This window comes from Nicotiana tabacum, chromosome 4, assembly GCF_000715075.1.
Source record: "Nicotiana tabacum cultivar K326 chromosome 4, ASM71507v2, whole genome shotgun sequence".
Taxonomy (NCBI): Eukaryota; Viridiplantae; Streptophyta; class Magnoliopsida; order Solanales; family Solanaceae; genus Nicotiana; species Nicotiana tabacum.
In genome coordinates, this window is record NC_134083.1 from 110,424,175 (window position 1) to 110,447,786 (window position 23,612).

Consider the following 23,612-nt stretch of genomic DNA (forward strand, 5'->3'; position numbering starts at 1 on the left):
GAGGTCCAGGGGTGGACCCTCCTAGTCATGTATGGTAAAGCAATGCTTCATTTTTAAATGAACTTTAAAGTGCTGGAGAATGGCATAATGAGTACTTAAGTCAGGGGAGTAAACCTAGTTCTTGATGCTAAGATACTGGGAGAAATTTTGAATGTGTCAGTGGAAGGTTTTGATACTTACGTGAAGCATGAGTGGCCTAAATTGGGAAAAAGGAAGATGCCATCTACTTGACCAATAAGTACAATCAGAAAAGGGAGAAGTTGACTGCTAGGAAGGTAGGAAAGGGTGAGATAGAACTGGTTCACAAGCTGTTGTTTGAATTTGTGAACAAATGTTTGCTGCCTTGTTCTGAAAGAAGGCATGAGGCGAACTACCTAGATTTGGCAGTGATCGAGGTCCTTGATTAGAACAGGCCAATCAACCTCCCATCTTTGATGTTGAAACACATGGCAAGGGCTGCTGATCAGGAAAGGGTACTTATGCTCTGCCCTATGGATTTCTATTGAACAGGGTGTTTGAGCACTTTAAGATTCCCCTCAAAGGTCCTAAAAAGGGAACAAAGAAGGACATGTTTGATGAGGAGACCCTGAGGGAATGCGACTGTGTTTCTTGATCAGATGAAACCAAAAGTAAGAGTTGGTCTCTAACCTACTGGATGAATTGGTTGTTGCCAATGAGAAAAAAAGGGGAAGCTGAAGGAAGAAATTGCCTCACTAAAAGAGGAAAACAAGAGGCTAAAGGAGGAGAAAAAGAAGGAGCAAGTAGCTTCTGCTGCTAGAACTGACAGGCTTCTGGGGCTTATCCAAGGAGAACCCTCTTTCAGAACCTGGTTCTCAGTCCTCTTAGGTGCCTTATCTTACCCTTAACCAGTACCTTGTCCTGCATCCCCCTCTATGACCAGTCTGGATTTGTTTTTTGTTTTACTGTTGTTGGCAGTTTGACGGAGTTGTTCAATCATCTTTTGGTTTAGGCCCTTTTGGACTTAATGTGGTACATGGCATGACAAATGACAAAAGGATAAAATTTTCTGACTTTTGGAAAAGTTATGTGTCTGGGCTAACTTTTTACTTGATTACTCATGTATGCTTCTGATGATATGTACATGTTAGTGTAGCCCCAAACTGGCCATGAGTTTTATATTACTACATTCTCTCATTGACCTTACTTTTTTATTTTTATTTTTTTCGATGATGCCAAAAAGCAGAAGTTAGGTATGTGCTTAATCTATAAATCTGGTTCTTGTATGTCACTTGGACTAATAAAAGAAAATACTCTTGATTTTTCTTCTTGCAGGTTCTACAATGAATTATGCCTAGCCATCTACAGGTTGCGATGAATGGAAGGCGAGTTCTTTATACTTGTGCAAACATGGACAAACTAAAGAAGAGTGACGTGAATGAAATTGATTTTTATGCTGAAGACTGATGAAAATTGAGTAAGCTGTTGACTGATTTGCACATGGGTTTGTCATCATCAAAAATGGAAAATTTGTTGAGCAGAGCATGTACTATATTTTGATGATTAACAAACTTTGAGAATCAAGCTTCATGTTCCAGTTTTGTGTGCTGCTAGATTGTTGTACAGATAAGAAAAATGAAAGTCAAGTGAACCAGGTTTGCAGTATACCAGTAGAAGAAAGCGATTCAGATGCCAAAGGACAACATTCCCATGCGAGTAAGGATTCCCAGAAGATCATATCCGTGCCTTGAAAGGAATTCACGTCTGGGAGGACTTCGTGTATTAAAAGGAATATGTATTTATGGAATATACTCATGGGAAAAAAGAAGGTTACAAAGTTGGAAATAATTTAGAAAATCAAGCCTAAATAGGAGAGGTTGGCCATGGTGGGTCTAAGAAGAGGCACAATTAGGTCAAAAAAGTATTGGGGAGGGATGATTATGCAGGACATGACACATCTTCAGCTTATTGAGGGCATGACCCTTGATAAGAGGGTGGGGAGGTCGAGAATCAGTATAGAGGATTAGGAGTTAGTCATGCATATTTATTTTTCATACTAGTATTATTAGAATTATTCTTGTATTTTCTTATTCTTAGATTTCTATTAGTACATGTTATTTCTTTTGATTGTTATCTTATTATCTTGTTGTTTGTACATGTTATTTCTCTTGCTTGTTATCTTATTATCTTGCTTTATTACTTCCTCGTTTTCATGACTTTTTCAATATCGTATTTCTTTTCAACTATGTTGTGACTATGATGCCCTTGAGCCGAGGGTATATTGGAAACATCCTTTTTACCTTCACAAGGCAGGAGTAAGGTCTGCGTATATACTACCCTTCCCAGATACCACTTGTGGGATTATACGGGGTTTATTGTTGTTGTTGTTGTTGTTGTTTGTTTTTTCTTATTCAACAATGCGTGACAAAATTTTTCTTGCGTTAAAACCCAATAAAAAAAGTTTTTTTTTTTGGGTTGTGTTTCTCCAAGAATAGGATGATAAAAAAGCAGAGCAGTTTCCATATATAGATTAGTTTCACGTTTCCTGGGATTTTTTCATCTTCTTTTCGTGTGGTTATAACTTCTCACTTATGCTATTGGATTCTCAAGTATTTGAGCCTCATTTCTCCTCTGTGACTAGGAGTGAAAAAAGTAGAGAAAGAAGAAGCTAACCCTTGTTTGTGATTGTGATGGTTTGATTCTTAAAATTCATTCTTTAAAAGTTGAGGTAAATGGAGGAAACAAATTTACACTTTACAATGATTCTGGTAAATTTTTTAAAACAACCTTCAATATGCTACAATGTACAGAAACCCGCAAGAATACATACAACCAAAATGGATAGAGACAACTGAATTTACGCCGTAAGAAAGAACAAAATCAAGAATCAGTGAAACGAAGCTGCGGAAAAGATAGGGAGAAATGAAAGAGAGATTTTTTTTTTTTTTGTTTGTTTCTATTTGGCATTTTAACTTTATGTTTCATGGTCAGACTCAAGCTGGCTGTAATTGCCTTTCTCCTTGAAGAGTTGAATATGGTGGTGCTTGCAATAAAGCCTTCCCTCATGTGCAATGTAATTTGATGGGCTTATTGTACAGCCTCCATGACTGCATTTGAAGCAGCCCTTATGGTATGCTGTCCCGTTCACACTAACCTTAAACAACATACATAAAATTGTTTGAAATTGGATAAGTATTTGATTTAAGGGAAAATAAATACTTGATCGATCATCTATTCATTGTTGTTACCTTCTCAATCGGATAGACAGTTTTAGTGCAGCCCACACATTTTTCCCTCGTGCCTGCAAATAAACTTGAGACTTTGCTCCCGCTACCATTCTATATATTTCAGAAATTGGAATTAAACAAAAAGCACAAAGACAGAGATAGGAGGATCATTCTGATTATGCAAGAAACATGCCGAAAGTTACCTCGTTCTCCACAGATTTTTCTGGCTTTGTGACTTTCGGAGTTCCTGATAAATACCAAAGAAGCAAAGTTGGCAAAAATATACTGGCAAGTCATATTCATGTTTCAAAGCAAGTAACTAGTGTGCCTGATTAGTTGTTATATGGTAACTTAGCATTTCTACTTTTAACTGCTTCATTTTAATTTGCTACAATACTCCTTTCTATTTTTGTGTATTTTATTTAAGACTATGAGTTATATACCGTCAAAACTCTTGTCCAAACTGCCAGTTCTCTTAAAAAGCTGATCAAAGTGAGGCCTACAGTAAATTACCCCCTCAAAGGAGTTGAAATTACTGAGCTGAAAAAAAAAGCAAAATAACACAATTTATTAGATGCCAGAACTAGTTTTTGGATCACAAAGCTCATATTTCCTTTCTCCTCCTCCTTTTCTTCCAGAAAATCCCCTGGCATAAGAGAATCAAAGTTATAACCGTATAAACAAGAAAAGAAAAGGCCGATGTAAGCTCTTGGAAGGACTTCCATTCCAAAAACGGGAAATGATAATAACATGGATTCCATGTTAACTTGTTAGCATAATTAAGCATGTTATCATTAGATCATTTCTCCCGCGGTAAGAGAGGATATACATTTACTTTTTTTGACTTTTTTCATTGGGTCAAACACGCGAAAATTATTCTTTTTTAATAAAAAGGATTAGCCCCTTCCTACTTGGGTAGTACAGTCAACCCTCTTTATAACAACATCGTTTGTTCCGATATTTTTTGATTTTTATAGGGAATGACTGTTATACACCTATATTAGCATTTGGCGTTAAATATTGTTTGGCCTTATAAATTAAATTATCCAAAGATCAATTATTTATCCTTTTCTAATGTGACATATAAAAAATAAAAAAATTATTCAAATTTAAAATTTCAAAAGATATGTGTATTTAACTAGTTAAATATTGAAGAAAGCTAACATATTATTAATAAATTCATAACTAAATGATAAAAATTTAAACTCTAAGTCACACATTTAAAGCTACTTAGAAAAATAAATTCTTTCAAGATTAATGGAAGAACTTTGTAATTGTAGCTTGTTTCGTAGATTTCATTCTCTTACTAGCGATATAACGTTTGAGTTGGCGAAGATTCGTATCCAAATTTTCAGAAAAAAGGTATCCAGTAGCTTTCACTTGAAGCAATCTAAGAGCTTAACAATTAAATCTTCTATCTAAATATTTTTTGGCATTTGTCGAGTGAAAAAGATATTATGTGCAAATCTTCAAATCTTTTGTCTTATGCAAAATAGAAACTTTGTGCAATAGAAAAGATTGTGTGCATATTTTTAAAATTATTATTAGTAACCTTAAGGATTCTATATGGCTGTTATAGAAGGTTAATTTTACAAAGATCGTTCTGCTATAAATATGGCTATTGTTGTTACAGGTAAAAAGCTGTTGTAGAGAGGTAAAATATAACTTAAAAAATCGGTTTTGAGGAAAGCTTAGCTTTTATAGTGAATGACTGTTATATAAGGATGGTGTTATAAAGAGGTTAGTGAATATGTGACCATCTTATCGAGAAATTTAAGCTATTTAACAGAGCACACTTTAATAACTTAATTTTATTAAAACTTTAATTTTCCTCCCGTGTGAGCCTAATAATTCTTCTTTCACTCTTCAACACCCACTATAGGGAGATAGAATTCATAGCTATCTACCGTAGGCTATTCTTTAGATCATTGCGCTCCCTGAAGAATACTCCACCTTCAGTCTAATAAAATGATAAAAAGAAACTCAAAGAAAAGAAGCGAGGCTCGTTGAAATTATTGATTAACGTCCTTCAAAGAAAAGAGCATATATATATATATATATATATATATATATATATATATATATATATATATATTCTATTTTGAAGGTATTTTTCCGGAAAGAGGCTTGGATTCAAGATTCTTGTATAAACGTTCAAGTTGAGAATATAATTAATACCTTGAGAGTACTTTTGCAATGGTAGCACCTGAAGCAAGCCTTGTGATAAATACGATTATCAGCAGCAAGGCGATCTACCAGATACACCGTTTTCTCACAAGCACTGCACTTTTGCGTTGTTCCTGCGAACGTCATCGTTGATTATTGTTGAAAAGAGGCAAAGGCAAGAGAAGAACAGATATTTGAAGACAATCAATAATTCCTTTCCACTCTGTTCTCTCTCTCCCCTCTCTCTCTATCTCTCTCTTGCTAAAATTCCACGCACAACTTGATCATCGAAGAGCTTAAATAAGATCGGAGAAAGGTTGAAAAAACAAATAAAAATATGTTATGTAGATTGACAGTAATTTGCGGGTCATGATAGATTTTCCACCATTGTATTCCCTTAGACCAAGCTTTTCCGCTCCCATAACCCAAAATCTGTTGATGATAATCTAACAAAACAAATACAAATTCGGGTGGTTAAAATATGTACTTCCATTTGTATAGTGATCCTCCTCCGTTCCAATTTGTTTATTACGTAATTCTTTTTATTAAAACAAATATTTCTATATTTGAAAACAATTAACAATTTTTTATATTTTACGTACCTTTAATGAAAAGCTTTTACAACTACACAATTGTTATATCATGTTTAATTAAAACCATAAGTTATAAAAGTTTTATAGCCATATAAATGTCATGACATGTTTAAGCCGATAAGTTTCAAATGTTATTACTCTTTTGCTAAATTTCGTGCCGAATCAAATTATATCATATAAATTGATATAAGAAATTGAAATTTCCGAAGGCACCTTTTGGAAATAAACAACAAGCTAGTCAATTACTGTATAGGGAAAAATACGACATGACACATGGCCGCTTAAAGGAAGGATACGCGGAACAAAAGATGGAGATGGCCACCGAACATAGCTATTTCGCTTATCACCGGAAGGAATAATGATCATAAAAGGAGTATTAAATATTTTGCGCCCGGTAATATTTAATACGGAATATTTTGCAGCATTAAGGATAATGGCCCGTTACAAGAAATTTGGCATTTATGTCTAACGTTATATCTTCATCAATGACCCTCATAATCGACATTAAAGAAGGGCATGATCCTAGGACTTCCTTCCCTAGGCATAGTTATAAATAGAGAGCTCAATTATCATTGTAAGGACACGAATTTTCTAGCTAACTTATGTTACATTCTATACAACATTTTAATACAATTTGAATCTCTCGCTTTTGATCTTATCATTATTGTGCTCGGAAACCTTGTTCCCGGACTCATTATCTCTATTGTTTCATCTACATTCTAAGGCTAAGTATTTCATATTTCATGAGTTATTTCATTACTTTTTGGATCAAATTAATTCACTTGTCTAGAAACCACGAACAAATTCAATTGTACCATTTTTTGGGTAAATAGTTTGGCGCCCACCGTGAGGCCTAGACAGCCGTGCAATTAAATTGATCCTTGCCTTTTTTACTAACAAGTTTGATTAATTTTCTATTAGCAAATATTACAAAAGAAATGGCAGATAATACTATTAATGGCACACGCAACCCTGAAATTCAAGGAGAGCAACCTCATTTCGATGATACAATCAGTGACACTCGCAATGAGGAGAACGACGACACACCGACGCATGACGGGCGATACCCTCGACAGGTTCGGGAGAGGACTCCTAATGATGCTGATGAGGAGCATGTAGCGGGTGCAATGAGGGTCCTACAAGGGCAACAAGCAATCATTCTAGGCCATCTCACGCGGAAGGATCAGGTTATGAAGGAACTAAAGCAGGCGCTATCAGATGCTTCAAATAATGTGAACAGGCGAGATCCATTTCCTTCTGAGGTTCCCACAAACCAAACGACGCGGAGCGTCGACAACAACACTCCCAGGGGCGAAGTTGGCTCCGATGGGGCCGGGGGGAGTAGATCCGGCCTCAACAACGATAACGATCCATTCAAGGAGGAGCTTTTGCGGTTCATGAAGGAAGTAAACGCCTCCATGGATCAAATCCTCGTCGCACCACCAGTATTGAAGGGCCCGAACTCGAAGAAGTATATTCAGTTACCGTACAAGCCGAGTGCAGCCCCGGAACTAATCCCGAAGCGATTCAAAATGCCAGAAGTGCCGAAGTATGATGGAACTTCAGATCCGCATGAGCACATTACCACTTATACAATAGTAGGGAAAGGAAATGATTTGGCTCCTCACGAAATTGAGTCCGTGTTGCTGAAGAAATTTGGTGAGACTCTCACGAGGGGAGATTTAACGTGTTATTCACTATTGCCCGAGTATTCCATAGATTCCTTTGAGGTGCTCACAGATTATTTCATCAAGGCTCATGCCGGTGCTAGAAAGGTGCAGGCCCGAAAGGCCGACATATTCAGGATAGCGCAGGGAGAGTCCGAGTTATTACGAAAGTACATCACCCGGTTCCAGAAGGAAATGATGTTACTACCAGCGGTTCCAGATGAATGGGCAGCTGAAGCATTCACCAAAGGTTTAAATCCGAGAAGTTCGGACGCTTCCCGGAAGTTGAAGGAAAGTCTGCTCGAGTTCCAAGTGATGACTTGGGTGGATGTCCACAACCGGTACGAGTCAAAAATAAGGATCGAAGATGATCAGGTTGGCTTCCCATAGTCGACCAAAGGACGGGAGAAGAACAGAGAAAAATTGAAAGATGATATTGACACGGATAGACGGACTTTGAGGGGCCGATTTTTGCCCTACGAGCGGAGAGAAGGCTGCGACAGGAGTTTTCGGACATCAGACAAGTTCACCGTTAATAGAAGGACAGATCATGGCCAGAACAACAGATCGCTGCAGAATAAAGAAATCTGGGGGTCGCGAGATTCTTCTTACCCAAAGTTATGAGAGTGTAACTTCAATATCAGTGTAGTAGAGTTGGTGTCGGCCATGAGGAATATCAAAGAGGCACAATTCCCAAGACCTATGAAATTCGATCCCAGTCAGAGGTATCCCAATTTATGGTGTGAATACCATGGCACTAACAGCCACCGGACTTGGGACTGCCGACACCTCCGGGAAGAAGTGGCAACACTATTAAAGAATGGTCACCTCAGAGAATTCTTGAGTGACCGAGCTAAAAACAATTATGGTCGGAGCAGAGGCGGCACTGAAACCTCGAAAGAAGGAGAAGAACCTCCATGCCAAATGATCAACATGATCTTCGGAGGGAATGAAATTAACGGGGTCACCTTTTCGGTAGAAAAGAAGACAAAAGTATCGATAACTCATAGTAAAAGGTTCCGAAAAGACAATATCGCATTCACGGATGAAGATGCAGACGGATTACTGCTGTCGCACAATGATGCACTGGTAATTTCTTTAAATGTGTTGGATTTTAAAATTAAACGTATTTTAGTAGATCCAGGAAGTTCCACTAATATCATACAATGGAGAGTAATGGAGCAAGCTAAACTCACCAGAAGCATTATCCCAGAAACAAAACTCCTCACTGGATTCAACCTCGCAAGCGTGACAACTCGGGGAGAAATTTTACTGCTCACGAACGCTGAGGGAGATATGAAGACAACTCTCTTCGAAGTGGTAGATGGAGACATGGGATATAATATCATCTTGGGAAGACCATGGCTGCACGAGATGAAAGCTGTGCCTTCAACATATCACCAACTGTTAAAGTTTCCGACACCCGAGGGGATCAAACAGATAAGGGGTGATCAACCGGCAGAAAGGGAGATGAGTGCAATTTTGGTTTCCAGTAGCAAAGGAAAGGAACATGCGGCATAGCAATTACCAGAATCGGCACCTGACCCCGAGCCAAAGGAAGATAATCCGGGGACAGAAGGGTCAGAATAATATCAAGTACCAAGGTATTTTCAAATACCGGAAAAGACGAATGCGACGATGTCCACGGCAGAAGAACTGTAGCAGGTTGCATTGTTCGAAGAATTCCTAGAAAGGAAATTCCATTTGGGAACAGGCATGCACCCGGAGCACATGTCTTCTTTTATTGATTTCCTTCAAATCAATGCCGATTATTTTGCATGGTCGCACGAAAATATGACGGGCATCCCAACGGAGATAGTCGTACACAAGTTAAGCTTGGATCACAACATACCTCCGGTAAGGCAGAAGAAACGCCCTATTTCTAAAGCAAGGAATAAATCCGTCAAAGAAGAGGTAACTCATTTACTTAAGATTGGTTCAATCCGAGAGGTAAGATATCCGGACTAGCTAGCCAATGTAGTAGTAGTACCTAAGAAAAATAATAAATTTCGTATGTGCGTAGATTATAAGGATCTTAATAAGACGTGCCCGCAAGACTGATTCCTATTACCAAATATCGATCAGATGATTAATGCTACGACCGAGCACGAGTTAATGAGTTTTCCCAATGCTTATTCTGGGTACAATCAAATCAAGATGAACCCAGAAGATCAGGAAAAGACTTCGTTTATAATGAGTTTTGGTATATATTGTTACAATGTGATGCCCTTCAGGCTAAAAAACGCCGAAGCCACTTATCAACGGCTCGTGAATAAGATTGTTACACCCTATATTTTCATACGTAAAAATGCGTCGTAAGCAAACTAATGTAGGACCAAAAATGAGATAATATTTAAAAGTATATAAAGTAAGTTAATCATGTTACCTCTGAGGTTACAAATATTGAAGATCATGAACAACAAGTACAAAGAGGGTTGGACAGTTTAGAAGCTAAAGCAATTAAATAAAACAATGTTTCGTCGAAAGTCGACAAGTTGGGAATGTTATAACATGTACCTTTGGGGTGAGACTAGGGTGATTAACATGATAAGGAGATTATGTTATAATTTATATTAGTCGTATGACAACCGTGTATTATGTTTTAATGTCAAGCGAGTTGTGGAACAAAAGTCGATGAAAGTCATCACAAGTTACACTCATAAGTTTTACTGAAATTTTGGGTCAAATGTAACTGCGATTTTCTCCCAATATACTTAGAGTTATGGGGTGTTCCACCCATCAAATTAAAGATCTATGAGTCTATTTTCCAACGCATTAAACCGTTTGTCAATACGACATTGGAGTAGAAAGATATGGGCATTTGTGTGATACTGCGCAAGCTGCTAGGTGACAAGTAGGTGTGTCACCTACTTGCTTAAATGAAAGCCCAAAAATGGGCCATTTCGGGTCGTCCAAAGAGGCCTTTTAAGGGCCTATTTTCTTCATATATTAGACTTAAAATAGAGCATAATAATCAGACATAAGCTCTGCAAAGAATCCTCCCAAAAATTTCCCACAAACCCTAATTGATTTTCTCTCCCTTTCAAGTTCTAATTGGAGGTAAAGCCTAGAGTTTGAAGAACCAAGATAAGAGCTGAGTTATACAACAAATAAGGTGAGTTTACTGCTCTCTTTCATCCAATTTTCTTCTGTAAATTCATGGTAAGTCATTCTATACTTGTAAGAACTCACGGGACGGTGATCGGAAGCCGTGAGTTCGAGTTATTCACTTGTAGCGGACTGTTTTGTGGACTGTTTTGTGTTGCTGTTGGGCTGCGTGTTTTACTAATATTTTGTGGAGTTTTGGAGGAGGAAGGGGGTTTATAAACACCATATAAATGTAGGGTAGTTGGCTGGTCGTTCGTCATAACATTTTCGGGTCGTTTGACACTACTACAGTGGCCGTTTTGTGTACGAAGAGATTGGGGTGTGTTGGGCTGTTTGGTAGTATTTGATGGTGTATATAGGGCTGGAAAATGATGTATATATGTTGTTATTGTTCTGTTCTTGTATTGTTGGTGTTATCTTGAATTTGGAGGAAGTAAGGATTATAGGGGAGATGCTGCCCGTTTTAATACAAAATAAGTTTGTCGTTCGTTGTGCGATAGTTGTACCTTTCGTAACTTAACGATAGTATTATTATCGTTCTTGTAGATTAAGGTGCAAAGAGGTGAGTTCAACTTGGTGATTAGAAAGATTGTGATAAGGTATGTTAAGGCTAAGCCTTCCTTCATTTTGGCATGATCTCGTAGCTACATGTGTTAGTAATGAGACAAAAAGAGAAGTTCATATTCATGAATTTATTCACACTATTCTAGTCTCATAAATTACAATATTATTCCTTATCGAGACTCTATATTCAATTTTAGTATTGTCTTCTTCCAGTCAAGAGAGCAGCAAGCCTATATATACAGTATTACAGTATTTTCATTACCATCGAGCTATAATCGATGGGCAGGCCCCTATTGGGAAACCTCTGATCAGATGGAAAGTTATATACCGAGCCTACTATGGCCGAGCGCCTATGAGCGAGCCCAGCATGGTCGAGATACATAGCCTAGTATGGCCGAGCGCCTATGAGCGAGCCTACTATGGCAGAGCAGTTATATATACCGAGCCTTATAAGGCCGTACAATTATTTTACTTACTATATTGAAGGAGTTGAGTCAGTATCAGCAGGTAAGTATATCTCCAGATCATCTTTGACTCCCAGTTACTTCCAGTTATTATATTATCAGTTCAGTTTCGATTTTTAGTTATGTTATTGCCTTACATACTCGGTACATTATTTCGTACTGACGTCCCTTTTCCGGGGACGCTACATTTCATGCATGTAGGTTCAGATAGACAGACGAGTAGATCTCCTCAGTAGGTGTTTCCCGAGTTCAGCCTGATCGGTAAGCTCCACGCCTTTCGGAGTTGCCAGGTCTAGAGTGTTGTGTACATCTTATGTATATCTGTATATATGTTATGGGTAGGTCGGGGCCCTGTTCCGATCATAGTACATCTATCAGTAGAGGCTTGTAGACATATCCTGTTGGTTAGTGCAGTATGTTGGGTTTGTAGGCCTGGTATGTATAATTTGGTGGTTTGTCAGCTGTAGTAGCTATGACGGCCTTTTCAGCCTAGCTTTATATTGATGTTTAGTTAGCGCTAGTTTCCATTCAGTTTTATATTTTGCTTCGCAAATTATCTTGCAAGGTGGCCCCATGGCCAAAGTATGACATTATGTGTTCAGAGTCCCTTAGTCACAATTTGGTACGCCAAGTTAGGTGAGTCACCGGGTGCTTGCCTCGCTCCTAGGTTCGGGGCGTGACAAACTTGGTATCAGAGCAGTTCTGTCCTAGGGAGTCTACAAGCCGTGTCTAGTAGGGTCTTGTTTATAGATGTGTTGTGCACCACATTATATAAGCAGGGCACTACAGGGCATTTAGGAGTTGGTTACCCTTCTTTGAAATCTAAATCGTGCTACAGAACTGAGTTATAGGAAATTTGAATTAAACTTATGTGTTGGTGTTTGCATGCACAGATGACGGTGACTAGGAAGACTACGGCTAGCCAGAGGAGAGATACAGCAGTAGGTGAGGGGACCAGCAGGGTACCCCCAGTAGATGGGGCCTAGTCTGAGGCTCAAGGTGAGACCCCTACTCAGCCATTACCGGCTCCTCCACCAACTACGGAGATTCCTAGGGAAACCGCACATCCAGTTCCCCCTCCACTTCCATCAGATCAGGACTTGAGGAGTGCGGTGCATTTGTTGACACAGTTGGTAGCTACCCAGCAACAGGCTAGGGCATCAGCTAGTGCAGGAACTTCTGAGGGGTCTGGGAGTTCAAGGGTCCGAGAGTTTATTGCTTTGAGTCCCCCAGAGTTCACGGGGACAGATCAGAGGGAGGACCCGCAGGATTTCATAGATCAGCTTCACAGGATCTTTCGTGTTATGCATGCCACGGAGAAAGAGGCAGTTGAGCTAGCAGCTTTTCGACTCCGAGATATAGCCATCCTTTGGTATGAGGGATGGGAGAGGTTCAGGGGACGTGATGCACCTCCAGCTATTTGGGAGAATTTTTCAGATGCCTTCCTTGACCAGTACTTACCACGGGAGATCCGACAGGCTCGAGTCGATCAGTTTCTAGCCCTCAAGCAGGGTAATATGAGTGTTCGAGAGTATAGTCTCCGTTTTGACTCATTGGCCAGATATGCACCATCCATAGTTGCTACTATGCGGGACAGGATTCACAGGTTTATAACAGGGTTAGCCCCAGAGTTAACCGAGGCATGTGCCACCGCTGCATTGCAGGATAGTATGGATATCTCCCGGATTCAGGCATTCGCCCAGAATATAGAAAGGGGTAGGCGTCGGCAGCAGGGTGCAGAAAGGGCTGAGCAAGGGCAACGTAAGAGGATGAGATTTCCCAGGTCTCAGGAGCAATATCAGGGTAGTTATAGGACCCAGTACTTCGGACGGCCACCTAGGCCTCCGCCACCTCAGTTACAGGGTTACAGATATGACTGCTATACTCAGTCAGGACCAGGTGAGAGCTCATGGGCGTCGGGTTTGCAGCGACAGCGAGGATCTGTGCAGACATGGTCATTTCCTCCACGGTGTGACATCTGTGGTAGAGGACACTTGGGCCAATGCCGAGCAGGTTCTGATGCTTGTTATACATGTGGGCGTCCAGGGCATATGATGCGGGATTGCCCAAATAGAGATTCAGGGGGAATGGCACAACTAGCGAGTTCAGCAACAGGATCATCTATGTCCATGCATCCTTCAGGGCGCGAGTCTCAGTCTTCGGCTGGTAGAGGTCAGGGCAGAGGTAGAGGTTCCAGTTCAAGTGGTAATCAGAACCGTATCTATGCTTTAGCGGGTCGACAGGATCAGGAGTCTTCACCAGATGTTGTGACAGGTATATTAACCATTTGCTCTCACGATGCTTATGCTTTGATAGACCCAGGATCTACTTTATCGTATATTACCCCATTTGTCGCGAGGAAGTTTGGTATAGTGCCTGAAATACTAAGTGATCCTTTTGCGGTATCTACACCGGTCGAAGAATCGATTATTGCTAGACGGGTTTAACGAGGTTGTACGGTGACAATTTGTAGTCGTCAGACCTCAGCTGACCTAGTTGAGCTAGAGATGATGGATTTTGATACTATCATGGGCATGGACTGGTTGGCAGCTTGCTATGCCACAGTTGATTGCCGAGCAAAGGCAGCCAGATTTCATTTTCCGGATGAGCCAGTCCTTGAATGGGTAGGTAATACACCAACACCCAGAGGTAGGTTTATTTCCTATCTGAAGGTGAGGAAAATGATCGCAAAAGGGTGCATTTATCATATTGTGCGAGTTAGAGATGCAGATGCTGAGATACCTACACTTCAGTCTATTCCCGTAGTCAAAGAGTATGCAGATGTGTTTCCAGATGAGCTTCCAGGTATTCCTCCAGAGCGAGAGATTGATTTTAGCATCGATTTGCTTCCAGGAACTCAACCAATATCCGTCCCTCCGTATAGAATGGCACCTTGCGAATTGAAGGAGTTGAAGGAGCAGTTAAAAGATTTGTTGGAGAAAGGTTACATCAGGCCCAGTACCTCACCTTGGGGTGCACCAGTACTATTTGTGCGGAAGAAAGACGGCTCGCTGAGGATGTGTATCGATTATAGGCAGCTGAACAAGGTAACTATTAAGAATAAGTATCCACTTCCAAGGATCGATGACTTGTTTGATCAGTTGCAGGGGGCTAGATGCTTTTCAAAGATAGATTTGAGGTCGGGGTACCACCAAGTTAGAGTTCGGGAAAAAGATATTCCGAAGACAGCCTTCAGGACCCGATATGGCCACTTCGAGTTCCTTGTCATGTCCTTCGGGTTGACTAATGCACCCACTGTATTTATGGACTTGATGAATAGCCTATTCCGACAATTTTTAGATCTGTTCATGATAGTATTTATTGATGATATTCTGGTTTATTCCCGTTCAGAGGATGAGCATGCGGACCACCTGCGAGCGGTACTCCAAACCTTCTGTGATCGTAAGTTGTATGATAAGTTTTCTAAATGTGAGTTCTGGTTGAAGTCTGTAGCATTCTTGGGGCATATTGTATCAGATGAAGGGATAAAGGTGGACACTGAGAAGATTGAGGCCGTGAAATCTTGGCCTAGACCTACCACTCCGACAGAGGTTCGTAGCTTTCTAGGCTTAGCAGGATACTATCGTAGGTTCGTAGAGGGTTTTTCTTCCCTTTCGGCACCATTGATGAAGTTGACACAGAAAGAAACTAAGTTTCAATGGACAGAGGCTTGTGAGCGGAGTTTCCAAGAGCTTAAGAACAGGTTGACCTCAGCTCCAGTTCTAACACTTCCAGAGGGTCTAGAGGGTTATGCCGTGTATTGTGATGCATCAGGTGTCGGGTTAGGATGTGTCCTGATGCAACATGGGAAGGTAATTGCGTATGCTTCAAGGCAGTTGAGGAAGCACGAGAGGAATTATCCGACCCACGACCTCGAGTTAGCTGCGGTTGTCCATGCACTTAAGATATGGCGGCATTATTTATATGGTGTTCATGTTGATGTATTTACTGATCATAAATGCCTACAATATATCTTCAAGCAGAAAGAGTTGAATTTGCGACAGAGGCGATGGCTTGAGTTATTGAAAGATTACGATGTTAACATTCTCTACCATCCAGGGAAAGCTAATGTTGTAGCAGATGGCTTAAGTCGCCGATCTATGGGTAGCTTAGCACATGTAGAGCCCAAGAAAAGACAATTAGCTAGAGAGATTCATCAATTGTCTTCGTTGGGGGTTCGGTTAGTAGATTCTGAGGATGGTGGAGTTGTACTCCAAAACACTACAAAATCATCCCTCATAGCGGAAGTCAAGGAAAGGCAGTACGAGGACCCAGAGTTGGTCGAGTTGAGAGAGCGAGTTCCGCAGCAGAAGAAGCCATTGTTAGAGCTCAAGGGAGATGGGGTTCTCAGATACAGGGGTCGTTTGTGTGTTCCAGATGTAGCAGGGCTACGAGACAGGATTTTGTCAAAGGCACATTATTCATGGTATTCCATCCATCCTGGATCGACGAAGATGTATCATGACATTAAGGATGTGTACTGGTGGAATGATATGAAGAAGAACATTGCTGAGTTTGTCATCCAATGTACTAGTTGCCAGCAAGTGAAGATAGAGCACCAGAAGCCTGGAGGGCTAATGCAGACTATAGAGATCCCGACATGGAAATGGGAGGCGATAAACATGGACTTTATCATGGGTTTAGCTCGTTCTAATCGTAAGTTCGATTCCATATGGGTGATAGTCGATAGGCTCACGAAATCAGCTCACTTCCTACCGGTCAGATCTACATATACAGCAGAAAATTATGCAAAGTTATATATTAAGGAGATAGTGCGGCTACACGGAGTACCAGTTTCTATTATATCTGACCGTGGGGCTCAGTTTACAGACACATTTTTGGAGGTCATTTCAGAGAGGTCTAGGGACTCAGGTGAATCTCAGCACAGCTTTTCATCCACAGACTGATGGACAAGCCGAGCGCACAATTCAGACGCTCGAGGATATGTTACGAGTATGTGTGTTGGATTTTAAAAGAAGTTGGGATGAACATCTACCTCTTGTCGAGTTTGCATATAATAACAGTTACCACTCCAGTATTCAGATGGCTCCGTACGAGGCTTTGTATGGGCGTAAGTGCAGATCTCCTATAGGGTGGTTTGATGTTGGGGAATCTGGGTTATATGGGCCAGACCTGGTTCAACAGGCCATAGAGAAAGTAAAGCTTATCCAGGAGCGACTGTTGACAGCTCAGAGTCGTTAGAAGTCATATTCCGACGTGCAGCGACGAGACTTAGAGTTCAGGATTAATGACTGGGTATTCTTAAAGGTATCACCTATGAAGGGCGTGATGAGGTTTGGCAAGAAAGGCAAGCTTAGCCCACGGTATATTGGGCCTTATAGGATCATTCGGAGAGTGGGCCAAGTAGCTTATGAGTTAGATTTGCCCTCAGAATTGGAGTCTGTCCATCCGGTTTTTCACGTATCTATGGTACGAAAGTGCATTGGCGATCCTACCCGAGTGGTGCCCATGGATGATGTACAGATTACAGAGGACTTGTCATACGAGGAAATTCCAGTTGCCATCCTAGACCGACAAATCCGCAATCTACGAAATAAGGAGGTAGCTTCCGTAAAGGTTTTATGGAGGAGCAAGAATGTAGAAGAGATGACGTGGGAATCGGAGGAAGAAATAAAGTCTAAATACCCCCACCTATTTCAAACTGAAGATATGGTTCGAGATGGGACGCTACAACATAGCTCTATGTAGGCTAGCAGGTCATCAGGTAAGCTTTTATTTTTCACTTTTAATATTTATGATTTACGGTCGGTGAGGCAAATTGCTACTATTTATAAAGATTGGCCATATGTGGCATGTATAGTATGTTTCTGGCTACGTGCAGGTTGGTTTTAACTTAGTGTACGAAGGATACTTTGGCAAAATTTTCCAAAGTCTCTAAGAGTAAACATTCGAGGACGAATGTTCCCAAGGGGGGAGTGATGTTACACCCTATATTTTCGTACGTAAAAATGCATCGTAAGCAAACTAATGTAGGACCAAAAATGAGATAATATTTAAAAGTATATAAAGTAAGTTAATCATGTTACCTCTGAGGTTACAAATATTGAAGATCATGAACAACAAGTACAAAGAGGGTTGGACAGTTCAGAAGCTAAAGCAATTAAATAAAACAATGTTTCGTCGAAAGTCGACAAGTTGGGAATGTTATAACATGTACCTTTGGGGTGAGACTAGGGTGATTAACATGATAAGGAGATTATGTTATGATTTATATTAGTCGTATGACATCCGTGTGTTATGTTTTAATGTCAAGCGAGTTGTGGAACAAAAGTCGATGAAAGTCATCACAAGTTACACTCATAAGTTTTACTGAAATTTTAGGTCAAATGTAACTGCGATTTTCTCCCAATATACTTAGAGTTATGGGGTGTTCCACCCATCCAATTAAAGATATATGAGTCTATTTTCCAACATATAAAACCATTTGTCAATACGACATTGGAGTAGAAAGATATGGGCATTTTTGCGATATTGCGCAAGCTGCTAGGTGACAAGTAGGTGTGTCACCTACTTGCTTAAATGAAAGCCCAAAAATGGGCCATTTCGGGTCGTCCAAAGAGGCCTTTTAAGGGCCTATTTTCTTCATATATTAGACTTAAAATAGAGCATAATAACCAGACATAAGCTCTGCAAAGAATCCTCCCAAAAATTTCCCACAAACCCTAATTGATTTTCTCTCCCTTTCAAGTTCTAATTGGAGGTAAAACCTAGAGTTTGAAGAACCAAGATAAGAGCTGAGTTATCCAACAAATAAGGTGAGTTTACTGCTCTCTTTCATCCAATTTTTCTTCTATAAATTCATGGTAAGTCGTTCTATACTTGTAAGAACTCACGGGACGGTGATCGGAAGCCGTGAGTTCGAGTTATTCACTTGTAGCGGACTATTTTGTGGACTGTTTTGTGCTGCTGTTAGGCTGCGTGTTTTACTAATATTTTATGGAGTTTTGGAGGAGGAAGGGGGTTTATAAACACCATATAAATGTAGGGTGGTTGGCTGGTCGTTCGTCATAACATTTTCGGGTCGTTTGACACTACTACGGTGGTCGTTTTGTGTACGAAGAGATTGGGGTGTGTTGGGCTGTTTGGTAGTATTTGATTGTGTATATAGGGCTGAAAAATGATGTATATATGTTGTTATTGTTCTGTTCTTGTATTGTTGGTGTTATCTTGAATTTGGAGGAAGTAAGGATTATAGGGGAGATGCTGCCCGTTTTAATACAAAATAAGTTTGTCGTTCGTTGTGCGATAGTTGTACCTTTCGTAACTTAACGATAGTATTATTATCGTTCTTGTAGATTATGGTGCAAAGAGGTGAGTTCAACTTGGTGATTGGAATGATTGTGATAAGGTATGTTAAGGCTAAGCCTTCCTTCATTTTGGCATGATCTCGTAGCTACATGTGTTAGTAATGAGACAAAAGAGAAGTTCATATTCATGAATTTATTCACACTATTCTAGTCTCATAAGTTACAATATTATTCCTTATCGAGACTCTATATTCAATTTTAGTATTGTCTTCTTCCAGTCAAGAGAGCAGCAAGCCTATATATACAGTATTACAGTATTTTCATTACCATCGAGCTATAATCGATGGGCAGGCCCCTATTGGGCAACCTCTGATCAGATGGAAAGTTATATACCGAGCCTACTGTAGCCGAGCGCCTATGAGCGAGCCCAGCATGGTCGAGATACATAGCCTAGTATGGCCGAGCGCCTATGAGCGAGCCTACTATGGCAGAGCAGTTATATATACCGAGCCTTATAAGGCCGTACAATTATTTTACTTACTATATTGAAGGAGTTGAGTCAGTATCAGCAGGTAAGTATATCTCCAGATCATCTTTGACTCCCAGTTACTTCCAGTTATTATATTATCAGTTCAGTTTCGATTTTCAGTTATGTTATTGCCTTACATACTCGGTACATTATTTCGTACTGACGTCCCTTTTCCGGGGACGCTGCATTTCATGCATGCAGGTTCAGATAGACAGACAAGTAGATCTCCTCAGTAGGTGTTTCCCGAGTTCAGCCTGATCGGTAAGCTCCATGCCTTTCGGAGTTGCCAGGTCTAGAGTGTTGTGTACATCTTATGTATATCTGTATATATGTTATGGGTAGGTCGGGGCCCTGTTCCGATCATAGTACATCTATCAGTAGAGGCTTGTAGACATATCCTGTTGGTTAGTGCAGTATGTTGGGTTTGTAGGCCTGGTATGTATAATTTGGTGGTTTGTCAGCTGTAGTAGCTATGACGGCCTTTTCAGCCTAGCTTTATATTGATGTTTAGTTAGCGCTAGTTTCCATTCAGTTTTATATTTTGCTTCGCAAATTGTCTTGCAAGGTGGCCCCATGGCCAAAGTATGACATTATGTGTTCAGAGTCCCTTAGTCGCAATTTGGTATGCCAGGTTAGGTGAGGCACCGGGTGCTTGTCTCGCTTCTAGGTTCGGGGCGTGACAAAGATGTTTGAAAACAAATTAGGAAAGACTATGGAAGTATACGTAGACGATTTTCTCGTGAAGTCTTTGAATGGAGGTGACCACTTGAAGCATTTGCAAGAAATATTTGACATCTTGAGGGAGCATAATATGAAACTTAACCCCGAGAAGTGTGCGTTCGGGGTCAGTTCGGGTAAGTTCCTAGGATTCCTAGTATCACAAAGGGGAATTGAGGCAAATCCCGATAAAATCAAGGCCATAGAGGAAATCCCAGATCAATTGTCTAACGCAAAAGAAGTCCAAAGGCTCACGGGGAGATTGGCATCTTTGAGCAGGGTCATTTCCCGTTCATCAGAAAAATGTCATCGCTTCTTCGTACTACTCTAAAATAAAAACAATTTTGAGTGGACACCGCAGTTCAGTAAGCCTTGTGGGAGTTGAAGAAATATTTTTCAAGCCCTCCATTGCTCTCAAAACCAAAGGAAGGTGAAGCGTTGCTACTCTACCTTGCGGTTTCAGAAGTTGCGGTGAGTGCAGTTATAGTTCGAGAGGATGAAGGTACGCAATCTTCCATTGATTATGTTAGCAAGATTATAACGAGAGCAGAAACTCGCTACCTACATCTGGAAAAGATGGCCTTAGCTCTTGTAGTCGCCGCTCGGAAGCTGAGGCCCTACTTCCAATGCCATCCGGTAGCTATGGTAACTACTTTACCTTTGAGGAATATCCTCTATAAACCCGACCTCTCAGGTAGATTGGCCAAATGGGCCGTTGAAATGAGTGAATTCGATATAGAGTATAAACCGAGGACAGCAATTAAGTCGCAAGTCTTGGCTGACTTCGTGGCCGACTTCAGTCCAGTACTATTGCCTATAGCAGCTAATGAGGCAATAATGGTGTCAGAATCAACATCGGGAGGTTGGACCTTATTTACGGACGGAGCTTCAAACGTAAAAGGGTCCAGGATCGGAATAGTTTTAATCATGCATTTCGGGAAAACCTTAAGGCAAGCCATCAGAATAATTCCTTTAACTAACAATGAAGTAGAGTATGAAGCTTTGATTGTAGGGCTCGGAATTGGCCCGGGTACTTGACTCCGAAGTCATCGAAATCAATGATTCACAGTTGGTGGTAAATCAGGTCTGCAAAATTTTTGACACCAAAGAGGAACATATGCAACAATACGTGGTAAAGGTTCAGGCTCTATTGGTACGATTCCGGGAGTGGTCAATAACTCATATCCCGAGGAAAGATAACGCGGAGGCAGATGCATTGGCAAATTTGGGCTCATCAACAGAAATCCAAGGATCGGAATCAGGGACGTTAGTACAACTGATGAACTCAGCCTTGGACACAGATGGTTACTATGAGGTGAATTCGACTAGTTTGGTCTGGGACTGGAGAAATGAAATAATCGATTATCTTGAGCATGGAAAGTTTCCCGAAGACCCCAAAGCATCAAGAGCGTTGCGCACCAAAGCTGCACGTTATAGCTTCAAGAAAGGCCAATTATACAGAAAATCCTTTCAAGGCCCATTGGCCCGGTGCTTAGGAGCATCAGAAGCTAACTATGTCATGAGGGAAGACCATGAAGAGATATGCGGCAACCACTCGGGTGCATATTCTTTGGTGCTGAAATTAGTTCGGGCGGGATATTACTGGCCATGTATGGAACATGATGCTAAAGACTTCGTACGAAAATGTGATAAGTGCCAACGCTACAAACCACTAGTACATCAACCGGTAGAACCCCTACATTCGGTTCTGTCCCCGTGGCCATTCATGAAATAGGGGATGGATATCGTCGGACCACTACCACCAGCTCCTAGAAAAGGTAAGGTTTCTTTTAATTTTGACTGACTATTTTTCTAAATGGGTGGAAGCAGGACCTTATTAGAAGATCAGAGAACGTGAAGTAGTCGACTTCCTATGGAAAAATATAATTTGTAGGTTTGGAATACCAAAAGAGATTGCATGCGACGATGGGCCGCAGTTTATCAGCGCAAAAGTTACAAAATTCCTTGAAGACTCGAAGATAAAAAGGATTACCTCTTCACCTTATCATCCGAGTGCAAATGATCAAGCAGAGTCAACAAACAAAGTGATTATTCAAAACCTCAAGAAAAGGTTGGAAGCAGCAAAAGGCAACTGGCCCGAAGAATTACCCGGGGTTCTATGGGCCTACCGAACAACGGCCAAGTCAAGCACGGGAGAGCCCCCTTTTCCCCTTGTATACAGTGCTGAAGCTTTGATACCGGTGGAAGTAGGGGAACCAACCTTAAGGTATTTCGAGGCGAGCAAATGATCGAATAATAAAGCAATGCTAATCAACTTGGAGCTGCTCGAGGAACACAGGGAATTGGCGCATGTCAGAATGGCGGCCCAAAAGCAGATAATGGAACATTATTATAATCAAAGAGCCAACCTCCAATATTTCAAAGTAGGAGACTTGATCTTGAGAAAGGTAACTCAAAACACCTGGGAACTCAACCCGGGCAAGTTAGGTCCAACATAGAATGGCCCTTACCGGGTTTTAACTATCACTGGGAAAGGATCATACGAGTTGGAGAACCAAAACGAAGACAAGTTGCCCAAAAACTGGAACATGGCTCACCTCAAAAGATATTACTGCTGACGAACAACAGTCCAACGGAAAGTATGTGTTGCACTCTTTTTTCCTTCGTTCAGTTTTTGTCCCAATTGGGTTTTTCTGGCAAGGTTTTTAATATTGCAGTGATATAAAGCATACTACGAAGACAACAGTGATAAGACCTTTGATAACAAGGCAAATAGGCAAGTTTCCACTCGGGGACAAATAGATAATCTTTGCTTCGATAGAAAATTCCCACCGAGAAGTTAAGTTTGCTACCGAAAAGAGGTTACCCGATCGTTCACCAGCACAAAACACTAGAGGATTGTTAGGTATTCTTTCGCTCAATAGCATGGGTTCTTAATGGGAAACAAGATATATTGCCGAGTGAAGGATTACCTAGCAATTCATTGGTAGGATCTTCAAAGGTGCAAGGCTTCCAGTGTTCCAATTCGCATTCGAACACTGGGGAGGGGGGGATGATATGAGGTTACGACAACATTGAATGCCACATCAATCGGGGAACATAAATCCGGAACATAATACATCATCGGGACCGGGGACTGCACATCCAGCCCCGTAGAAACAAGTTGTACAAGATAGCTACAAGTCATGGCAATTTCTTTGTAGCCACAAGTCATGGCAATTTCTTTTCTGCATAGCAAAATGCTTATGTACGTTTGAAAATAGAAGGAATTAAATAAAATGAAATCCTTTTGTTTTTATCTTGTTTCTCGTCTGAATGATGATTAATTTTACCATTTGAAAGTTAAACAAGTACTTCAAATGTTTGTGCCGTAATGAACAGGAGACGCCC

General features: G+C 40.7%; 1 protein-coding gene across 2 annotated transcripts; it reads right to left on the reverse strand.

Annotated features, from left to right (window-relative positions):
* Positions 1–2,718: 2,718 nt before the first annotated feature.
* LOC107802998 (LIM domain-containing protein WLIM1) lies at positions 2,719–5,624 on the reverse strand. Of its 2 annotated transcripts, none has more exons than XM_016626589.2 (5): positions 5,364–5,622; positions 3,629–3,725; positions 3,389–3,432; positions 3,207–3,296; positions 2,719–3,112 (listed from the first exon to the last, which is right to left on the reverse strand). In XM_016626589.2, the coding sequence occupies exons 1-5, from the start codon at positions 5,496–5,498 to the stop codon at positions 2,933–2,935; spliced, it is 546 nt and encodes a 181-aa protein (XP_016482075.1). In that variant the 5' UTR covers positions 5,499–5,622; the 3' UTR covers positions 2,719–2,932. The 2 variants fall into 2 exon arrangements, with proteins under 2 accessions (XP_016482075.1, XP_075107276.1); XM_075251175.1 differs by having other exon boundaries at positions 2,994–3,107; positions 5,364–5,624.
* Between the last annotated feature and the right edge of the window lie 17,988 nt (positions 5,625–23,612).

Excerpts from the sequence above, each read along its gene's own strand:
- LOC107802998 (XM_016626589.2), bottom strand. The coding sequence starts at position 5,498 with ATGACGTTCGCAGGAACAACGCAAAAGTGCAGTGCTTGTGAGAAAACG. Across the intron at positions 3,297-3,388 it reads AAAAATCTGTGGAGAACGAG|AATGGTAGCGGGAGCAAAGT; the intron begins GTAACTTTCGGC and ends TGAAATATATAG. Across the intron at positions 3,113-3,206 it reads CTGTCTATCCGATTGAGAAG|GTTAGTGTGAACGGGACAGC; the intron begins GTAACAACAATG and ends ATGTTGTTTAAG.